We start from the raw sequence: 19,574 nt of genomic DNA on the forward strand, positions 1-19,574 counted from the left end.
TTTTATTTTTGCCCACATATATAACATTTCCAGTGCTCTTAATTCTTTCCTAAAGTCCCTTTCTTCTATCAGGATTGTTTCCCTTCAGCCTAAAGAACTTTTTTTATGCAGTGAGTGACTGCTAGTAATGATTTCTCTCTGCTTTTGTTGGAGAAATCCTTGATTTGCCTTAATTTTTTTTTAACATCTTTATTGGAGTGTAATTGCTTTACAGTGTTGCGTTAGTTTCTGCTGTATAACAGAGTGAATCAGCTATATGTATACATATATCCCCATATCCCCTCCCTCTTGCGTCTCCCTCCCACCCTCCCTATCCCACCCCTCTAGGTGGTCACAAAGCACCGAGCTGTTGTCCCTGTGAGCTTATGTCCCTGTGCTATGCGGCTGCTTCCCACTAGCTAGCTATTTTACATTTGGTAGTGTGTATATGTCAATGCCACTCTCACTTCCTCCCAAGTCCGTTCTCTATGTCTGCATCTTGTTCCTGTTCTGCCCCTAGGTTCTTCAGAACCATTTTTTTTTAAAGGTTCCATATATATGTGTTATGCCTTAATTTTTAAAAGGTAATTTCCCCAGGTATAAAATCTCATATTAGTACTTTGTAGTGCTCTTCTGGTTTCCATAGTTGCTGTTTAAAAGTCTTACTGTTACCCTTCCAAGGCAGTTCTTTTCTCCCAGCTTCTTTTAAGATCTGCTTTTTCAAACCATTATTAATTTTTAATAATTTGACTATATTAGGCCTGTGTGACATTTTCTTCCATTTTTAAGTTGCTCAGGTTCCACCGAGCCTTTGAATCTCTGAGTCGATAACTTTCATCAGCTTTGGAAGATTGTTGGCCGTTATGTCTTCATATATTGTTTCACTTATCTCATCATCTCTTCAGATATTCTCCTTCCTTTTCTTCTGGGAGTATCAAGATTGTACATGTTCAGACTTTGGACTTGATCTACCATGTCTCTCTAGCTCTGTTTTTGTTTTTGTTTTTGTTTTTCCCAGGTTTTTCTTTTCCCCCCAGTTTGAAAACTTTCTGTTGACCGTATTTTAAATTCACTAATTCTTTTTTCTGCTGTCTTCTTCAGTATCTGGTTAAACTCATCAATGAATTTTAAATTTCAGATACTCTGTTTTCCAGTTCTAGACAGTTCTTTGATTTTTAAAAATAGATTAAAATTCTCTGTTGAAATTCTTTTTTTCCTTTAAATTTATTTATTTATTTATATTTTTATTTATTTATTTATGGCTGCATTGGGTCTTCGTTGCTGCGCGAGGGCTTTCTCTAGTTGCCGTGAGCAGGGGCTACTCCTTGTTGCAGTGCACAGGCTTCTCATTGAGGTGGTTTCTCTTGTTGCAGAGCACGGGCTCTAGGTGTGCGGGCTCAGTAGTTGTGGCACGTGGGCTCAGTAGTTGTGGCTTGCGTTCTCTAGAACACAGGCTCAGCAGTTGTGGCGCACGGGCCTAGCTGCTTTGCGGCATGTGGGATCTTCCTGGACCGGGGATTGAACCTGTGTCCCCTGCATTGGTAGGTAGATTCTTAACCACTGCACCGCCAGGGAAGTCCCACTGTTGAAATTCTTTACATTCTTAACCATTTTGTCCATCCATGCTTATATTTTCAATTTATTAATCATAGTTATAGAATACTTACTTTATAATTTCTAGGGGTGTTAGTCTGCTTCTATTGTCTTTTTTCCCCTTTTGATTGTTAGTCACATATTCCTCTGCCTCTTCATATGTCTGATAATTGATTATGTGAACGGAAGAGACCCCAAGTGATGTTTTCCAGCAGTGAGTGTTTTCTCTTTTTCTGTGTTAAAGGGTCAGAAGCTGATCACTTTGCTCTAGTCAGGGCTTTAGCTTGTTTTGACCGAGTTATTTTTTTATGACTCATTTCACCTCTAGCTCATCCGTGTTTCTCTGTTGTGACCCTACCAGGGTTTTTTTGTGTGTTTGTTTTTGTTTGTTTTGAATTTGGCTGCACTGTGCGGCTTGTGGGATCTTAGTTCCCCAACCAGGGATTGAACCCAGGCCCTTGGCAGAGGAAGCTCAGAGTCCTAACCACTGGACCACCAGGGAACAGTTTCCCAGGGTTTTTTTTGATTGAGAACCTTGCAAATTCCACTTTCTATTCTTTATGCAGTTTCACAGTGTGGCAGATGTCTGAAGGCAGGGCACTGGCTGTGTATGGGTCAGGCCTCCTTCCTCTGTGGGGACTTTGTCCTCTGAGCACCCTGAGACTGCAGGAGTTTTCACTGTGTCTTACCAAAACTTCTGACTCAACCCCCAGCCCTCTTCACAGCCTCGGAACTCAGCAAATGTCCAGTGGGGTCGATTCAGTTGAACACATCAGCCTCCTGTGATTCCCTGAAAGGCTGTGGGTTCTCTTTCTCTCTGTATCAGCAGTTGGCAAACTACTGCCCAAGGGCCAAATCGGCCTCCTCTTTGTTTTGATATAGCCTGTGAACTAAAAGTGATGTTTACTTTTTAAATGGCTGAAAAAGTTTAAAAATTGTTTTGTGACTTGAAAATTAAATGAAATTCAAATTTCAGTGTCTGAAAATGAAGCTTGATTGGAATATAGCCATGCTCGGATTATGTATTGGCTATGTGTGCTTTTGTGCCAAGTGCCAGGGTCGAGTAGTGGCAGCAGTGACCTTGTGGTCTGCAGAACCCAAAATATTTACTCTCTGGCTCTTTGTAGAAGATGTTTGCCTACCAACCCCTGATGTATGATAGTGGTTTTCAGAGTGTGGCCTGTAAATTCCAAGCTAGTTCCTGAGATCCTTACATTGAATTCATAAGGCCAAGAGATAATAACTACTAAGGTCTTTCCTTTTCTACTTTGTTCATGTTTGAACTAAAAGTGCAAAAGCTGTTGTGGGTGTAAAACTGCTGGTGCCTTAATTAGAGTCAAGGCAGTGGCACCAGACTACTGGCAGGTATTTTATTTTTCAGTGTCACATGGTCCTAGTAAAAAACTCCATGTTTACATAAGGATGCGCTTCCAAAACACAGTCATTAATTTTGTCTTTACTAACGCATCCATGTCTTTTAAATAGTCTTTGTGGCAGAGTAGGCCCGTTTTTCCACACGCTTAGTCTCTCGTAAGCTAGTTTCTCGGCTTGGAAGAGGGAGCAGGGGTGAGCGCACAGCTCTCTCGTTCAGCCTCACGCTCAGGCCGTTTGCAACGACAGCAGCAAAACAGTGCTACTCGCCACTGTATCTTGTTGCTGTTGTTTTGGAAAATTGTGATCTTTTTCACAAGTTTTTGTTTAATATGTAACGCATTAACCAAGTATTTCAAAATGTTTCTCTTTTAGTTCCAGACACATTTTATAAATAACAGTAGATCTAAACGACACACACGGGGTCTCGGTAATTTTCAGGAGTATAAAATTACCCTTAAAACCAAAACTGACTGATCTGTATGAGGTGGTTTCTCTTCACATGTCAGAGGAAAATAATGGCAGTGACTTTTTGTTGTCATTTGGCCTAAGGTCCTTTTAGGGACATCCCAGAAGTCCAGTGGTATTCATGGTGATTTGTTTGAGCATGCTGAAATGATCCATGTGCTTAGACCTGCCAGCCTCAGTGTTGATAGAGCATCCAACGACTTGCGTCAGTTTTTCCTATTTTTGGTGGTTGTTATTAGGGTATACTGTTTGAACTATTTCATTCTTTAAAAACAAATCTAGAAGCAGCTGAAGATTCTTTTGTTTTCATAGTTACTTTCCCTTCATTTTGTTCTTCCTTCCACATTATTTCAACCCAAAAATGTTAAGCCTGCCCTAACTGGAACTGATAGTATTTAGTTTGTAAACTTTAAAGATGCTGTCCCTTTGAACTTGAATGTCTTGCAGTGTATTTTTGGACAGACTCTTAATTATGGTAAAGGGAGTTAGGCAGTGATAGTTATGCAGTTCATTAGCCACAGTCTTAAATAATAGAGAAAACAGACCTTGTCAGGATTATTGTGTATCCCTTTGAAAGGTTTATGCCCTCCCAGAAGATCATTGATGCTTCATAGGGAAAAAACTTTTTGATGTTCATATGAATTCCACATTCATTGACAGTTTCCAAACATATATCATTTCTAAGCATTTCAGTACTTAATGGAAAAAATCCAAACAATACAAACAATAAACTGAAAAGGTCTCAGAAGGGAAAGGACTTGAAAGTAATCTCAGGTATAAGTTTATACGCATTAATGGAGTTGATCATGGTTACAAGGAGGGTGTCCAGGAAAATTTGAAACACATTTGTAGACTTTATTTTTGAGTGTCTTACTCGGTTTATTGATAACTTATTTATTGTGGTAGTTGAGCCTTAGCATTTTTCAAATGTTTGGGCGATGGAATTGACCCTTAAAAGTAGAAGTACTCTAAAGCACTATGATAGCAGCATCTGCACATGAAATGAGAGGAGGTGAAAAGGCCAGTCTTTTGCTGTTTTTAGAAAATATTTCATTCTTTTCATTCCCTTTTGTTAGATGCATTGTTCTGTTTGTCTATCTCCTTGCTCTTTTCACTGTTACTTGGATTCCGTTTATTCTGATGGAGGTATTTAGAGGTATATAACATTTCCTTTGATGCCTGGGCATCATTGTTTGCCAGGTTTTTATTATTGCAGAAGGCTTTCTGCTCACTAGATATACATATTTTTGAAAGCATGTATGTTAAGGGTAGCAGTTCGTATTAGTCTTATGGATATTAATTTTTGTTTCAGCTGTTAAATACCAATCAACTTCTCTCATTTAAAAAGATAAAACTTAAAAGAGAAAAATATAAATAACTGTGACATTACTTTAAATTACCTGGATTTACTCTGCCATAGTTACGTCTTGGGTAATCAGCAGCCTGTCTTGACACTGGTGTAGACCTAGCCTTTAATTGGGATCCAAAGAAGAAAAGCAGCCAGCATGTGAAGTCACACTTAACACCTAGTAATAATATTAAGTGTTTAAAAATAATGATTTTTTCTTTTTTCCATGTGAAGGTTCTAAGGCCCAGCAGCTTCTGCAAGGACTACAAGCAAGCGATGAAAGCCAGCAACTCCAGGCAGTTATTGAGATGTGTCAGTTATTGGTCATGGGAAATGAGGAGACACTGGGAGGGTTTCCTGTCAAGAGTGTAGTTCCAGCTTTGGTAAGAGAGTCTTCCCCTCGTTTTATCCCAGTCGTCCTCTGAATGCTGCCCATATTTTTTTTTTTTACCAGCTTTGGTAAGAGAGTCTTCCCCTCGTTTTATCCCAGTCGTCCTCTGAATGCTGCCCATATTTTTTTTTTTTTACATTATTGTCATTAAGAATTTTAAAATAGGATAGAACTAAGAGATAGTAGAGTGTGGCTTAGTGCTTTTATTTCATGCTTTATAGAGATTGTGTGTGACTGTTAATGATGAATGAGTAAAATTTCTAAACTTTCTTTTTTTTTTATAAATTTATTTTTTATTTTTATTTTATTTTTGGCTGCGTTGGGTCTTCGTTGCTGTGCACAGGCTTTCTGTAGTTTCGGCGAGCGGGGGCTGCTCTTCGTTGCAGTGCACGGGCTTCTCCTTGCGGTGGCTTCTGTTGCAGAGCATGGGCTCTAGGCGCGCAGGCTTCAGTAGTTGTGGCACGTGGGCTCAGTGGTTGTGGCACACGGGCTCAGTTGCTCCACAGCATGTGGGGTCTTCCCGGACCAGGGCTCGAACCTGTGTCACCTGCATTGGCAGGCGAGTTCTAACCACGGTGCCACCAGGGAAGCCCTAAACCATTTCTTGATGAATAGTTATGCTATCTTTGATACTTCAATGACTACGTGGTTTTAAATTTTAAGTTGTTAGCCCCATCAGGTGATACCTTGATGTACTATGCCAAAACTTATGTGCTTTTTTCTTTTAAACTGGTGATTCACAGGACAGTAACAAGCAGCTCACTTGTGGGTTCTCTTTGTGGGCCATCAAGGTTTCATGCTTGATAGCAGTGTGCATGGCAGAGCAGTCAAGCCAGAACACCACATGGATCCTCCAGCTAAAAAAAAAGGTTTTATGTTGAGCAAAAACAAAAGAAACAAAACAGTACTCAACAGTAGAAAAACAATTTTTTAAATCTTAATGATTTTTCAACACAGTTGTGAGTTGATATTTAGAATTTATTAATATCTTAATCGCTTAAGCTTTTTAATGTGAAAACAACAGGAAGAGAAATTGCCGTTACTAAATGTAGGCCCTTGAGCATAATACATCTTTCAGATAGTGGCTTGGTAATTTTCTCAGTGCTAGATTAAAGAAATAGGGTATAAGTTAAGATTAAAATGAAGTCTGAATGAAATAGTAACAAAAGACTAACATAAGCATGAATATACATTAATAGTGTATTTTGCTTTGGAAGCTAAATGTCATTCAAGTCTTTGTTTACACATCTAGTAAAGTTGACAAAAATGAAACTGTGATTGGAGTATCAGATTGTCTCATTTGATCACGTTATCACATTACGGAGAGAACTGAGTGAAGACCAGTCAAATACAAGATGACATAGTCTTTATTCGGCCTGTTCTTATTTGTTGGATGGCTCTGCTCTGGCAGGAAGTGATAAAGGATAGAGCAGTCTCTTTACCTTCTGCCATGCAGACCTCCTGGTAACAAAAGCTAGCTCTCAAGTCTTGCCAGTTCCACTCTACAGGTTCGCATATTAATTTTTTAATGTTTCATGAAAGCAGTATTAGCCTTTGTACTCTGACATTTACCTATGTTTATATTCATGCTCAAATTATTGATTTCTTCAATAGCTGGCTTTTATGACCTGAATTAAACTTCCTTGTTTGTTTTTGTTCATTTAAAAATAAATAGTAACAAAGGACTAGGTTTACCATGTACTTATCTCTGTTAAACTGCAGTTTTTATTGGTTAAATAAAGAAGTTGTTAAATCTAGGCAGAAACATTAGCATAATCCAATTTTCTTAATTTGCTGGTTGTATTGATTAGATTTAAGTACTTGGCAGACCTGCACAAGTCAGCTCATGCTGTTCATAATGAATTGTCCAGATTTATCTTTCATCACAGTTGAATATTATAAATATATATCCATCAATCACCATACACCTGTGTGACCATAAACAGTCATTTTTGGTGAAGAATCTGTTTACAGCAGTTCTTCCCAAATGTGGTATTACAAGGTTCATGCCACCTTAAAGAATTGGAGAACTTATTACTTTTTCTGTTAGCATAACAACCACTTTAATTTAGAGTAGGTGTTTTATAAGTGACTGTTTTGTAGGTGATTTGAGACAGAGTGTGCACGCTTGTGCATGTGTGTGTGTGTGTTTATGTTGTGTGTTTAACAAAAACAGTTATCAGGATCTCTGGTGTATAGATATATTTTACCAAGCATAATTCAGAGCTGAGAAGGCATTCATATTAAATGAATATTGCATTAGGATATCTGATGTCTGACGTACATTTAATTGAAAGGTACTTTACAGCTTAAATTCAATGCATTTAAAATTTCCATTGAACTAGAAGACAGTGAATGATTGTCTCTTTCCCCAGGTAGGAAATTTCTTTGGTAGCTTTGGCTGCTTCAGGAAGATGGAGTGTATATCTGTAGTAGTTTTGCATCCCCTCCTTTGAAAAACATGGTTAAAATCTGCTTAAGGTGTTTCCCACAAGAAAAACTAAAATAAAATCAGATGTTTAGACTAACTCATGCATCTGTAAAATAATTATATTACTTTGAGTTTTAATTAGCGCATAATTCATTTTTGATGTGATCAATATCGTGTTTAAATCCTATACTACTGTGTACTTTACAGCTGAGTTAAATGGTGCTTCGCTCAACTTTTAGAGAAGCTAATTTACAAGAGTTTAAGCTATGATATTGAATCTGTACTGATAGTTGTTAATTTAACAAATGTCAGTGCATTGCTGGTCTGTTTACTTATGTATAGAACTTATTGACACCTGTTAAGCCCTCAGTGACACGTTAATGAGCTTCTGAATGGGGGAATAGAGGCACCAGGAGGGTTGGTTGTAAGCAGCAGGCAGGCTTTGCTTTTGACCTGGATCATTGATGATGATTATTCCAAGTCAGTGCCTCAGTGTATGTGTCATGCCCTCCTAAGCATAATCATTTCTTGTGTATGCATGCTAGGTTTTAACTTGATATTATTTTTGTATGGTAAAATTCTTGGATCATATAGTTCTATTTCAGTTGAAGTAGAAGAAATACTTCTAGGACTTCTAAGAATATAGCTTCTAATACTTTGTTATAATCTTTTTAAACAGATAACATTACTGCAGATGGAGCATAATTTTGATATTGTAAGTATGTACTGTGTTTTTAAAAACCACTCCAAATTTAAATTTTGAGTTTTTATTGAGTAAAAATGACTTCTTTTCTAGATGAACCATGCTTGTCGAGCCTTAACATACATGATGGAAGCACTTCCTCGATCATCCGCTGTTGTAGTAGATGCAATTCCTGTCTTTTTAGAAAAGGTAATCCTACTTTTGCCCAACTTGTTCGAAAGCAGGCATGGGGAGTCAAGCTGAGAACTCTTGACTGTTGAATTCTAAAGTAGTACATCAGATTGTGAGGCCGCATTAAAAGACATTGTTTAGCGTCCATTATCTAACTAAAGTATATTTTTTAACCAAGGTTCCAGAAAAATGTTTTACGTCTAGCAGAGCGGCAGTTTAAAGTTGATGCTAATAAAGCATTTGTAAAATCAACCCAGTATTATAATTTTTTAATAATAGCAATTACTGCCTTAGTATAAAATCTTTCAGAGAACTTAAAGCAGTTGATTAAAAATAATCTCATTATTTCTAGAAAACATCCCAGTGAGGTTGATAGCTATTTATACCCTCATTTTACAGCTGAGAAGGCTGAGACAAAGTGCCTTGCTCAGGGTCATAGCACAGTAAAATTTGCATTATCTGATAACTTTGGAATATGGTATAAAGTTTAAAACTTGATTTTTAAAATTTGTTGTATAAACCAACCCGTTTATTTTAAATATGAAGATTTAAAGTTATATAATTGAATTTAGTTTATTCTCTATGTGAAACATATTTTTCAATATCTTTAAAGTAGTTGGAAGGAAAAGAAAAGTATTGCCAGTATGTTTGGCTTAAGCGCATACATCACTGGTTTCTTATGGTGGGTTTCAGGTTAGAGGCAGTATAGATTGATGGAAATTAGAGAAAGTGTTGTTTATTCATGCAAAGATGAGCATCGAGTAAAAAACTTGAACGATAACCTTAAGTTTCCTTTGTATATGTTCCCAGCTGCAAGTTATTCAGTGTATTGATGTGGCAGAGCAGGCCTTGACGGCCTTGGAGATGTTATCACGTAGACACAGTAAAGCCATTCTACAGGCGGTAAGTGTTGTTACCGAAGGACTATATTTCATTTAATGTTGGATTTTAGATCCACATTTGTATTAGTTCCTAGATTGCAGTCTCTATAAGGTACACATGCTGTTTCCAAGTGATGTGCTAGACTTTTAGTAGGCTTTTTTAAAAAATTGCTGATAAAAGGGTATTTCTTGGCTTTAACAGTTTCCTATATTTTAGGGTGGTTTGGCAGACTGCTTGCTGTATCTAGAGTTCTTCAGCATAAATGCCCAACGGAATGCACTAGCAATTGCAGCCAATTGCTGCCAGAGTATCACACCAGATGAATTTCATTTTGTGGCAGATTCCCTCCCGTTGCTAACCCAAAGGCTAACCCACCAGGTAAAACATAAGCCTATTTTATGTATCATAAAACATTTTTATTACATTTTTTTAAATGCTAATTTCAACTAGGACCTTAAATCTTCCAACTAGATATGTAACTTGGAAATGTTCTGATCTGTGTTTTTTCCTGTTACCTAGTCATGTACTCTATATTAGGTTATTTTATGAAATTTCAGTGGATTTACCCAAATGAACAGTACTTCTTCGTTTATGATATCTTCAACTATTTTGACTTTAGGGGTAAATTTATTATTTCAGCAAACACTGAGTGTTTCCTATGTAATATGATCAGAATTTCCTTTTAGAAAGATCACCGTTTCCTGAAACGTATTGGGTTAGGCAGGCAAGACTAGGAGGGTATGGGTTAAGATCAGAAGAGAGATGAGACTATGTATGTGCCAGATAGAAATGAAATAAGAAATGCAGACTGCAGCTGTCTGGGGTTGGAGAAGAACAGGAGCAATTAGTAGATGGAATCAGTGGGCCTGGTGTTGCAGTATGAGAAGCAGAGCTTATAGAGCCCCTGGTGGAGGACAGTTCGTGAGTTAAGCTTCGAGATTTTAGAGAAATTGTATTTTCTTGTAATGTTTCAAAGTGTTGTTATTGCTAAAGAGCTTTTTAGAGATCTGACTTTTAAGTCACCTTTACAAAGTGTGCTTAAAATCTTCTTGGGGAAAATTAGGTACATAAAATATACAGGCATACCTCGGAGATACCGTGGGTTCAGTTCTGACCACTGCAGTAAAGCGAAATATCACAATAAAGCAAGTCACAAGAAGTTTTTGGTTTCCCAGTGCGTATGAAAGTTCTTTTTACACTATAATGTAGGCGCCCCAATCCCCAGGCGACAGACCGGTAGTGGTGGCCTGTGGCCTGTTAGGAACTGGGCCGCACAGCAGGAGGTGAGCAGCGGGTGAGTGAGCGAAGCGTCATCTGTATTTACAGCCGCTCCCCATCGCTCGCAGTACCACCTGAGCTCCACCTCCTGTCAGATCAGTGGTGGCATTAGATTCTCATAGGACCATGAACTGTACTGTGAACTGCGCATGCGAGGGATCTAGATCACGCGCTCCTTATGAGAATTCAATGCCTGTTGACCTGAGGTGGAGCTGAGTTGGTCCCATCACCCCCAGATGGAACCATGTAGTTGCAGGAAAACAAGCTCAGGGCTCCCACTGATTCTGCGTTATGGTGAGTTGTATAATGATTTCATTATATATTACAGTGTAATAATAATAGAAAGAAATAAAGAGCACAGTAAGTGTAATGAGCTTGAATCATCCCGAAACACCGCCCCCCCACCCACCCAAATCTGTGGAAAAATTGTCTTCCATGAAACTGGTCCCTGGTGCCAAAAAGGTTGGGGACCGCTGATGTAGTCTATTAAGTGCGCAATAGCATTGTGTCTAAAAAAAAAAAGTACATACCTTAATTAAGAAATCCTTCATTGTTAAAAAAATGCTAACCATTATTTGATCCTTCAGGGACTCGTAATCTTTTTGCTGGTGGAGGGGGAGAGGGTTTAAAATGTTGGGAGAATTACCACAATGTAATACAGAGACAGGAAGTGAGGGAGTGCTGTTTGACAAATAGTGCCAACAGACTTGATGGGTGCAGGGCTTCCACAAACCTTCAATTTGTCAAAAATGCAGTATCTGCGAAGTGCACTAAAGTGAAGCACAATAAAATGAGGTATACCTATATTAAATAAGGTGTTTACATAATATAGGTAAAATAATATTGATTATTGAATCACTGGAGGATTTTGCTTCTAAGATGATCAAGACACAAGTAGTGCCATTCATTTTTTATTTATTTTAAAAAACTTAGCAGGCTGAGATAACCTTTACTTTATGGGGGCTAGAAATGTTCTCTAGTTAGGTGTGAGTTTACCTTATTTTGGAAGTATGGCCCAAGAATCAGAGAAGTTAAATAATGGGTCCTGTTGTTGTAGCATTCTTTCTAGACTTAAATCATGACAGCGAAGGTGTAGGACTTCTATAATACCAGAATTCCTTTCATTTTTACACAGCTAAGCCTAGTTTTTACATCTGAAGCCCATTTATCAATTAGAAAAAACCGAAGTCTATCAAACTATGCCATTAAATTGTTCTTTCTTTTCTTATGAGAGTTATTCCAAATGTTTTCTCATTAAGATCAGTCTAATAGTATTTAGATTGTTTTCATAATGATAGAGCAAATCTATATCAAGTTTTTCTTATTATCAGTAAATCTCTGGCTCACACACATACTTAACTACTTACAACTTTTTAGTGAATGCATGTTTTAAGCACTTCTACTTGTAAGGCTTTTTAGAATGGTAGGATGTTTATTTTTTCTTTATTATAGTTTTTGTTTAGGTATTGAAATTATAGAAGTACAAAAGTTGTTCCCTTTCTTTGTATTTGCTTTTTATATGTTGGGTTCTTAATGGAGGAGAGAGGTTCTATCAGTATGATTCCCTTTGCTTTGAAATCATGACATTACTGATTGTTTGCTTATTAGGGTCACAGCATTTTCAAAGCTCATATCTAGTTAAGCAAGTCTTGAAGAATTTGGGGTTAGGAAGAAGATAAGGGAGTGACGTACGACAGTGAAAATGTTTTATATTAACAAACTTTATTTTCCTTTATTAAAAAGGACAAAAAGTCAGTAGAAAGCACTTGCCTTTGTTTTGCACGTCTAGTGGACAACTTTCAACATGAGGAGGTAAGCGTTTAGTCTTTGTTGGTATTTTCATGAAGTTGTTAAATTGCTGCCTCACGAAGTAACAGTTTTTTCTTTCTTGTGTTTGTGAAGAATTTACTCCAGCAGGTTGCCTCCAAAGATCTGCTAACAAATGTTCAACAACTATTGGTAGTAACTCCACCAATTCTAAGTTCTGGGATGTTTATAATGGTGGTTCGCATGTTTTCTTTGATGTGTTCCAACTGTCCAACTTTAGCTGTTCAACTTATGAAGCAAAGTAAGTGCTATTTTATTATTCTGTTTTATACGGGAAAAACAGCTTGTGTTTGTGTGTGTGTGTGAGTTTAATTTCTGTTAATAAGTAAAGTCAACATAAGCAAGTAGAAATGGCTAATATCACAGGCACTGGATAGTAAAGGAAGAAAAATGTTAATATGTAATAAATTTGTGTTGTGACAATATAGTAATGCTGCCTACATACAATTTTTAAAGTATATAATATATTAAAATTTTACCCTTGGTGTAGGGCTAAAGACCCAAAGTCATTGCTTTCTGTACAGTATCAATTAAGTAATGATGCTTCATTAGGAGAATTCTGAGTTTTATGTTACCAGTAACTGCTTCTCTTTTGCTTATAGGTAGTCCTTTTTTCCCATATTAGATTTTCCAGCAGTTTATGATCCCAGAATGCTTTCTTCCCTCAAAGTGTTGGAACTTATTTACACAGATGAATGTCTCTGATCTTTGCTACTTTAATATTTCTAAGTCTTTCCCAAACTTACATGTGCAGGGTACCGAGTTTTATCGCACTGCTATTGCCATTGCCCATTACTCTCTTAAACCTTAGATTTCACAAGTTAATGTCAGAAGACATCCGTATGTTGTGATTATTGCTGGTAGAGCGTTGATCACTTTTTTATGAAGCACCTATCATTGTGGTTAATTTCATGTCCATAATTCTAATCTCTGAGGACGTTACCTTGGGAGTCAGTGATGACACTCACTGACAAAACAGTCTTTGTCCCACCACTTCAAACAGTATATTAAGTGGTATAAGAGGACTTTTTTGGGGGCGGATGGAGGGGGGGACTCAGTTTTGTATTTCGCATTACTTATGAATTTTAGCACATGGCACAGAATTTTGTAGAAAAATAGTGTTGCTGAGGTGCTTTATTGAAGAAATTCCTCTTACAGCATTGAGTCTTTCCTGAACTTAGTATCCCAGAGAACACTGTTTTGCTTATGCCATGAACAAAGTCCTCTCTGCCTAGATAAGCTTGGGAAAGGTTTAACTCTTTTTTTGCGTAGTCATAATGTACTTTGCTTATTAAAATCCCTAGGGCCCCCTTGAATTTTCCCATTTCTTGAAGTTTGCCTACAGGATTATCTCTTGTTACTGTGTGGCGTGGCACAGCATTTTCCTATATCCTGGTTTGGGAAATTCCTGTCTGACTTTTGTTTGTTTTAACGTTTTGGAATTTTTTTCTTTAGCATGATGGATGTTTTCACCTCTCCTGCATACTTAGGAAGTTTGCCGCATAATCATTCTACTTCAGTAACGCGAACCTCTCTGGTTCTTTCCATTTTGTTGTCATCCTCTGATCTCTTTAAAAAAGAAGAAGTTAATAATGTACCATTGCCATCTATTCATATTTCTTAAGAAAGTTGGCAAAATGACTTTTTCAAGAACTGCTTAAAAATTTTAATCACTGTTTGTGAAGTTTCAGTGAGTCAGAGATTTATCCACACCTCTCTGCCCAAATTAATGGTGAATACTTTCCTTGACAGCAGAACTTACTGATTACTGGCAGAACATTTCAATGAAATGTTTATATTTTGCATATGTGTAGTATTTTATAGATACCAACAGAGACACAGCCCTGTCTTTAGGGCGTAGCTGTTAGAATGACCAAAACCTTTGGAGCCTGGGGGCTTCCTCCACTCACTGTCAGTGTCAGTACACTAAACTAGTTTTCATGCAAATTCTTCCATAAACTGATGTCTTCTGGGGATGGAAGCTTGTGGTAGAGGATATTTTAATGATCTTTAAATTTAGTTGGCATGCTTACTGTCATTTAAGGTAAAGGTTTTCCTGCTCACAATATGATAATTTCAGATGCTTTTAACTGCTGTGTTTTGTTCTGTTGGTCACATGTTTTCAGTATATTTGAATTGAAGACAAATATACAAATATACTTGAGTCGAGGATAAAATATGTTTAGTACACTTTTTTGCAAAGCTCCTCAAGGAAAGTAATACAAGATCCCTGAAGTCTCTGCAGTGGATTTGTGATTAGGTGTCTTGCTGGAAGGTTAGGACTCAAACTTTAAGTCCTCAGAAAGAATTTGTTTAAATCTTCATAATTTTTTTAAGGTTTTAATGACAACTCATTTGGATTTTTCACTTTAATTTCTGTGGTATATAGCTGTACAAGAAAATATTTCTAATTGTTTCCCCCCTAGGCAATGATTGCCTTTTAAATATGGCAATATAAGTAGTTTCATAGGGTTTTGCTTTTTGTTGTTGGTTTTACAGACATTGCAGAAACTCTTCACTTTCTCCTGTGTGGTGCCTCCAATGGAAGTTGTCAGGAACAGATTGATCTTGTTCCACGAAGTCCTCAAGAACTGTATGAACTGACATCTCTGATCTGGTAAAGATTGGGCCAGTAATAACTGTGGTTTATATGAGGGTATTTTACTTTAGAAACCTGGTATTTACTGACAGCTCAGGAAGCTACTTATTAAAATAATTGCACCTTTCGTTTTCAGTGAACTTATGCCATGTTTACCAAAAGAAGGCATTTTTGCAGTTGATACCATGCTGAAGAAGGGAAATGCACAGAACACAGATGGTGCGATATGGCAGTGGCGTGATGACCGGGGCCTTTGGCATCCCTATAACAGGATTGACAGCCGGATCATTGAGGTAGTAGTTTCATCGTACCGTTTAAATATGTCTTATTTTGGTGGAGAGTGGGTGTAGGGCTGGAGTGGGGAGGTGGACTTGTGTACTTAAATGTGCTCAATGTTGAATTAACTCAAGATTTTCTCATTTTGTCTCCTGAGAACAAGGTCCTCATTTCTGTTCAGGTCAGAAAACATGGTGTTCTAGTCCTGCTTCTGCTGCTCACTACCTGATTGACTTGGAGCAAGTAATTTAAGATCTTTGTTCCATAGTTTCCTCATTTCTGAAAGGAAACATGAGAGGGAGTTAGGCTACGTGTTTCTAAAAGTCCCTTCTATCTCCTATCCAGAAGAAATCTCTCAAAAGCAAAGATTACATACAAGTAGCTGCTTCTCAGTATTTTTAAAGAGCAAAAATATGGAAACAATCTAAATATATAGCTTTAGATGAATGATTAAGTAAATTGTGAAATATACATAGGTTTGTATATAATCCAGACCGTAATGGGATAGATTTTAATGACTTAAAATACAATATGCTATAAATGAAAACAAAATGTTCAGAAAAATTATGTGACTGACTCTTGGGAGCTCTGCAAAAGAAAAGAAGAATAAGGGCAAAGGAAAGAAGCACACTAAAATATTTCGTGATTTTTCTGTGAACGTTTTTATGTGTGATTTTATTCTTTTTTCCATACTTCTTCATATTAAGTTTGCACAGAAATATTTCAAAAATTTCTCAGGTTAGGAAAATATTTGCCCTAATTTAGGAAGTGTTGGGTCACTGCATTATCTGAGATGTCAAGCATCATTTACTAATGTTTTCATATATAAGTTACTTTAAGTATTAATATAATTTCTAATTTCAACCTGTGTTATTAGAATTTTTTAGGACATGACACTTAAATAGCCCTTTTTTTCTTTAAGGTCCTTTCCCCTAGTTAGTTTCTAAAAATGAGTTTGTGAAAAACATGTTACAAGATTGGAAGATCTTATGAAAATATCTAAATTCAGAGCTAGCTGTTATGTTATGAGGAAGTTAAAGGCGACTGGTCTTCGTGCATTGTTAGCCTTAGTTTATAAGTAGGTCGTGGTCTCTAACGCTGAGCATTCTTCTTTTTAGCATTTTCCCGATAATGGTATTTTCACTGTTAGTTAACTGTCTTATATTTCCTAAGAGTCCTGTCTTCCATTCAACCAAGGAATTCCATAAGAATGAATATTTTATCACTTCTTTAGGCTGTCTAAAATCAAGCAAACAGTGTTAATCATATTATCTCATTTGAGATACATACTTTGTAATACTTGCCACCCCTGGGGATTACTTTCTTTAGTTCCAGTTGTGTCCCTTTCAATCTTAGGGCATCATTTAAATGTAAAGTCTTTTTTGTTTCCTAAGGATAATTTTATAGGATCATTTTGTTTAAAGGAGGATTTTGATGGGCTGCTAGGAATCCATGCTGTAAATAACATTTTAACCTAAGAATTAGATACTAAGATTTATGGATAACAATTTTTTTCTGTCAGCAATGTCTTCAAGGCCTTTTTAACACAAATAGTGTCGTCTTCATGTCAGTGATTCTACATGACTGGATCCTTCATCAGGATTTTACCTGTATTTGTCTCAGGGGACCTGAAAGGTCCTGTAATATATATTTGTGTTTAATTAAAAACGGTTTGTTGAGTGAATGAGTTTTGTCACATCCACACTATTAAAACTTGTATATTCAGTTACTTCACCATCTAAAACCTGATGAAACAAATATGTAAGTTAGCATTTATTGAGGGTTCCCACTGTGTCTTAAGTTGATAAATTTCTCCATGTTTATATTCAAGGTTTCTCTCTCTTTGCTCTCAGGCAGCCCATCAGGTCGGTGAGGATGAGATAAGCTTGTCCACTCTGGGACGAGTTTATACTATTGATTTTAATTCTATGCAGCAAATCAATGAGGACACGGGAACAGCACGTGCCATTCAGAGAAAACCTAACCCCTTAGCCAATACTAACAGTAGTAAGTATCTTTTGAGTTAAAAGTAGTACTGTATTGTCTGTGAGTAGTATTTGCAATAACAAATAATTGTTTTATGGAGTGTTGTTATTAAACTTAAGACAGTTGCATAGTAGTATTTAATTTTTTGTTGTTGCTTTAATCGGCAAATGAGCCAATATTAACTGGCATCTTCCCCAAGATTTTCCTACTTCTGTGATTTGCAGTGTCCTGGACTCTAGTCAGAATTGTCCTGTGCATACCTTTCCCCACCACCGCCTTCCAGTGTTATTGAGATATAATTGACACACAGCACTGTGTAAGTTTAAGGTGAACAACATAATGGCTTGACTTACGTTATGAAATGATTATCACATAAGTTGAGTGAACATCCAGTTTCTCATAGATAGAAATTAAAGAAATAGAAAAAAAAATTTTGTGTGTGGTAAGAAACTCTTAACGTTCATATATAACATCAGCAGTGTTAACTACATTTGTCATGTACGTTACATCCCTAGTACTAATTTACCTTACAACTGGAAAAGCTTATACCTTTTGACTGCATTCATCCAGTCCACCCCCCGTCGCCCCCCTCCCCCCCCCCCCGCCCCAGTAACCACAAATCAGATCTCTTTGAGTTTGGTTTTGAAGTATAATGAACTTACAACACTATGTTAGCTCCTGTTACACAACATAGTGATTCAGTACTTCTATACATTTCAAATGATCGCCATGATAGATACTTACTATCTGTCACCAAAGGTGGTATATACAACAGTCAGTGACTGTATTCCCCATGCTGTACATTTCTTACTCATGCCTCCTTTATTCTGCACCTGGAAGTTTGTTCCCCTTAATCTCCCTCACTTACTTCTTTTCTCCCCTCACCCCCTCCCCTTTGGCAACCGCCAGTTTGTTCCCTGCAGCCCATGCAGTTTTTTAAATCCGATCCTTTTATCCCTGTTTTACCTTTGGATCCACTCACACCCCATCATATTAGTTCTTCCCAACCTTTTATTTTATACTTTCCCACCAAAATTCTCTTAATTAATGAAGAATAGGTGATTGTGATTTTTTTTTCTTTTCAGGTTTCTGTCATTTGTTCCTTTCCTGAGGGATTTAGTTCATTGCTTTTGCAGGTCTAGGCTAGCGTGCAAGGGTCAGCATACTGTTTCTGAAAAGGACCAGATAGTAAATATTTTAACCTTTGCAGCCCATGCAGTCTCTGTATTCAGCACTGCTCTTGTAGCTGCCAAACAGCCATATACAATATGTAAACAAATATATGTGGTTGTGTTCCGATAAAATTTATTTACAAAAATAGGTGGTGGGTGGATTGGGCCTTTGGACCATACTTTGCCAACCCCCGTTCTAGCGCTTTTCATCTGTTACCTTTCCCCTGCACCTTATTCCCTCTAATCAAAGTGACAGGTCATCTTGTTTTTCCAGTTTCTTGCTACATACTCACTGTCCAGTTTTTCAGCTCTGTTTATTTCTTACTAGTGGTTTAACTGGCTAATACTGAAACATCTCCAATATTTTGTGGAACATATATTAGTAAAAGTAAGAGATCCAGTGTAGTGGTGCCTCGTGCTTTTCAGCTGGCCAGAATGGCCGGTGGTTTTGTAGCTGGCTAAAATTTGTCTTAATGCCATTTATAGACCTCAGTTGATTGCATTAGATAAGTTAATTTGCTTTATAACCAAAAAGTTTTTGTAGCATTCCAGATAATTACATCAGCTTGAATGCTTTATGTTATTTACTTTATTGTGTTTCTGAAGTCTGTAGCTTTAGGATTATACTTTTTTTTATCACAGGTGGATATTCAGAGTTAAAGAAGGATGATGCTCGAGCACAGCTTATGAAAGAGGATCCGGAACTGGCTAAGTCTTTTATTAAGACATTATTTGGTGTTCTTTATGAAGTGTATAGTTCCTCAGCAGGACCTGCGGTCAGACATAAGTGCCTTAGAGCAATTCTTAGGATAATTTATTTCGCGGATGCCGAACTTCTAAAGGATGTCCTGAAAAATCATGCTGTTTCAAGGTGTGTTCATGAAAGTGGTGAAAACGCTTTAGAAATCCAAGTCTCTGCAAGTAACTTCAGAAATCTTTAAAGAAATAATACAGAAAAAATATGCACAAAACAGTTTATTTGGAATATTTTGAGCCCTTCGTTGTCTTTCTGTATTCACAAACACCTTTGATAAAGAATAAATTAAATGCAGAAGTTGAGCATTTAAGAAAAATTCTTGTTCTGGTGGATTGGTTTGAC

General features: G+C 37.1%; 1 protein-coding gene across 18 annotated transcripts in view; it reads left to right on the top strand.

Moving 5' to 3' along the window:
* The window catches only part of TRIP12 (thyroid hormone receptor interactor 12), a 147,392-nt gene that overhangs the window by 91,909 nt on the left and 35,909 nt on the right, over nt 1–19,574 (top strand). For 7 of the 18 annotated variants that reach the window (XM_060301748.2, XM_030880116.3, XM_030880566.3 and 4 more), the window contains 11 exons: nt 4,994–5,142; nt 8,261–8,296; nt 8,378–8,473; nt 9,266–9,358; nt 9,554–9,715; nt 12,359–12,427; nt 12,518–12,683; nt 14,942–15,059; nt 15,178–15,337; nt 17,171–17,324; nt 19,118–19,346. In XM_060301748.2, coding sequence (XP_060157731.1) covers nt 4,994–5,142; nt 8,261–8,296; nt 8,378–8,473; nt 9,266–9,358; nt 9,554–9,715; nt 12,359–12,427; nt 12,518–12,683; nt 14,942–15,059; nt 15,178–15,337; nt 17,171–17,324; nt 19,118–19,346 — 1,432 coding nt within the window. Of the gene's footprint in view, nt 1–4,993; nt 5,143–8,260; nt 8,297–8,377; nt 8,474–9,265; nt 9,359–9,553; nt 9,716–12,358; nt 12,428–12,517; nt 12,684–14,941; nt 15,060–15,177; nt 15,338–15,474; nt 17,116–17,170; nt 17,325–19,117; nt 19,347–19,574 lie in introns of those variants that run through there. The other 11 variants (XM_030880290.3, XM_030880652.3, XM_030881204.3 and 8 more) reach the window with 4 other exon arrangements.

The sequence above is a fragment of the Globicephala melas genome, chromosome 7 (assembly GCF_963455315.2).
Source record: "Globicephala melas chromosome 7, mGloMel1.2, whole genome shotgun sequence".
NCBI lineage: Eukaryota > Metazoa > Chordata > Mammalia > Artiodactyla > Delphinidae > Globicephala > Globicephala melas.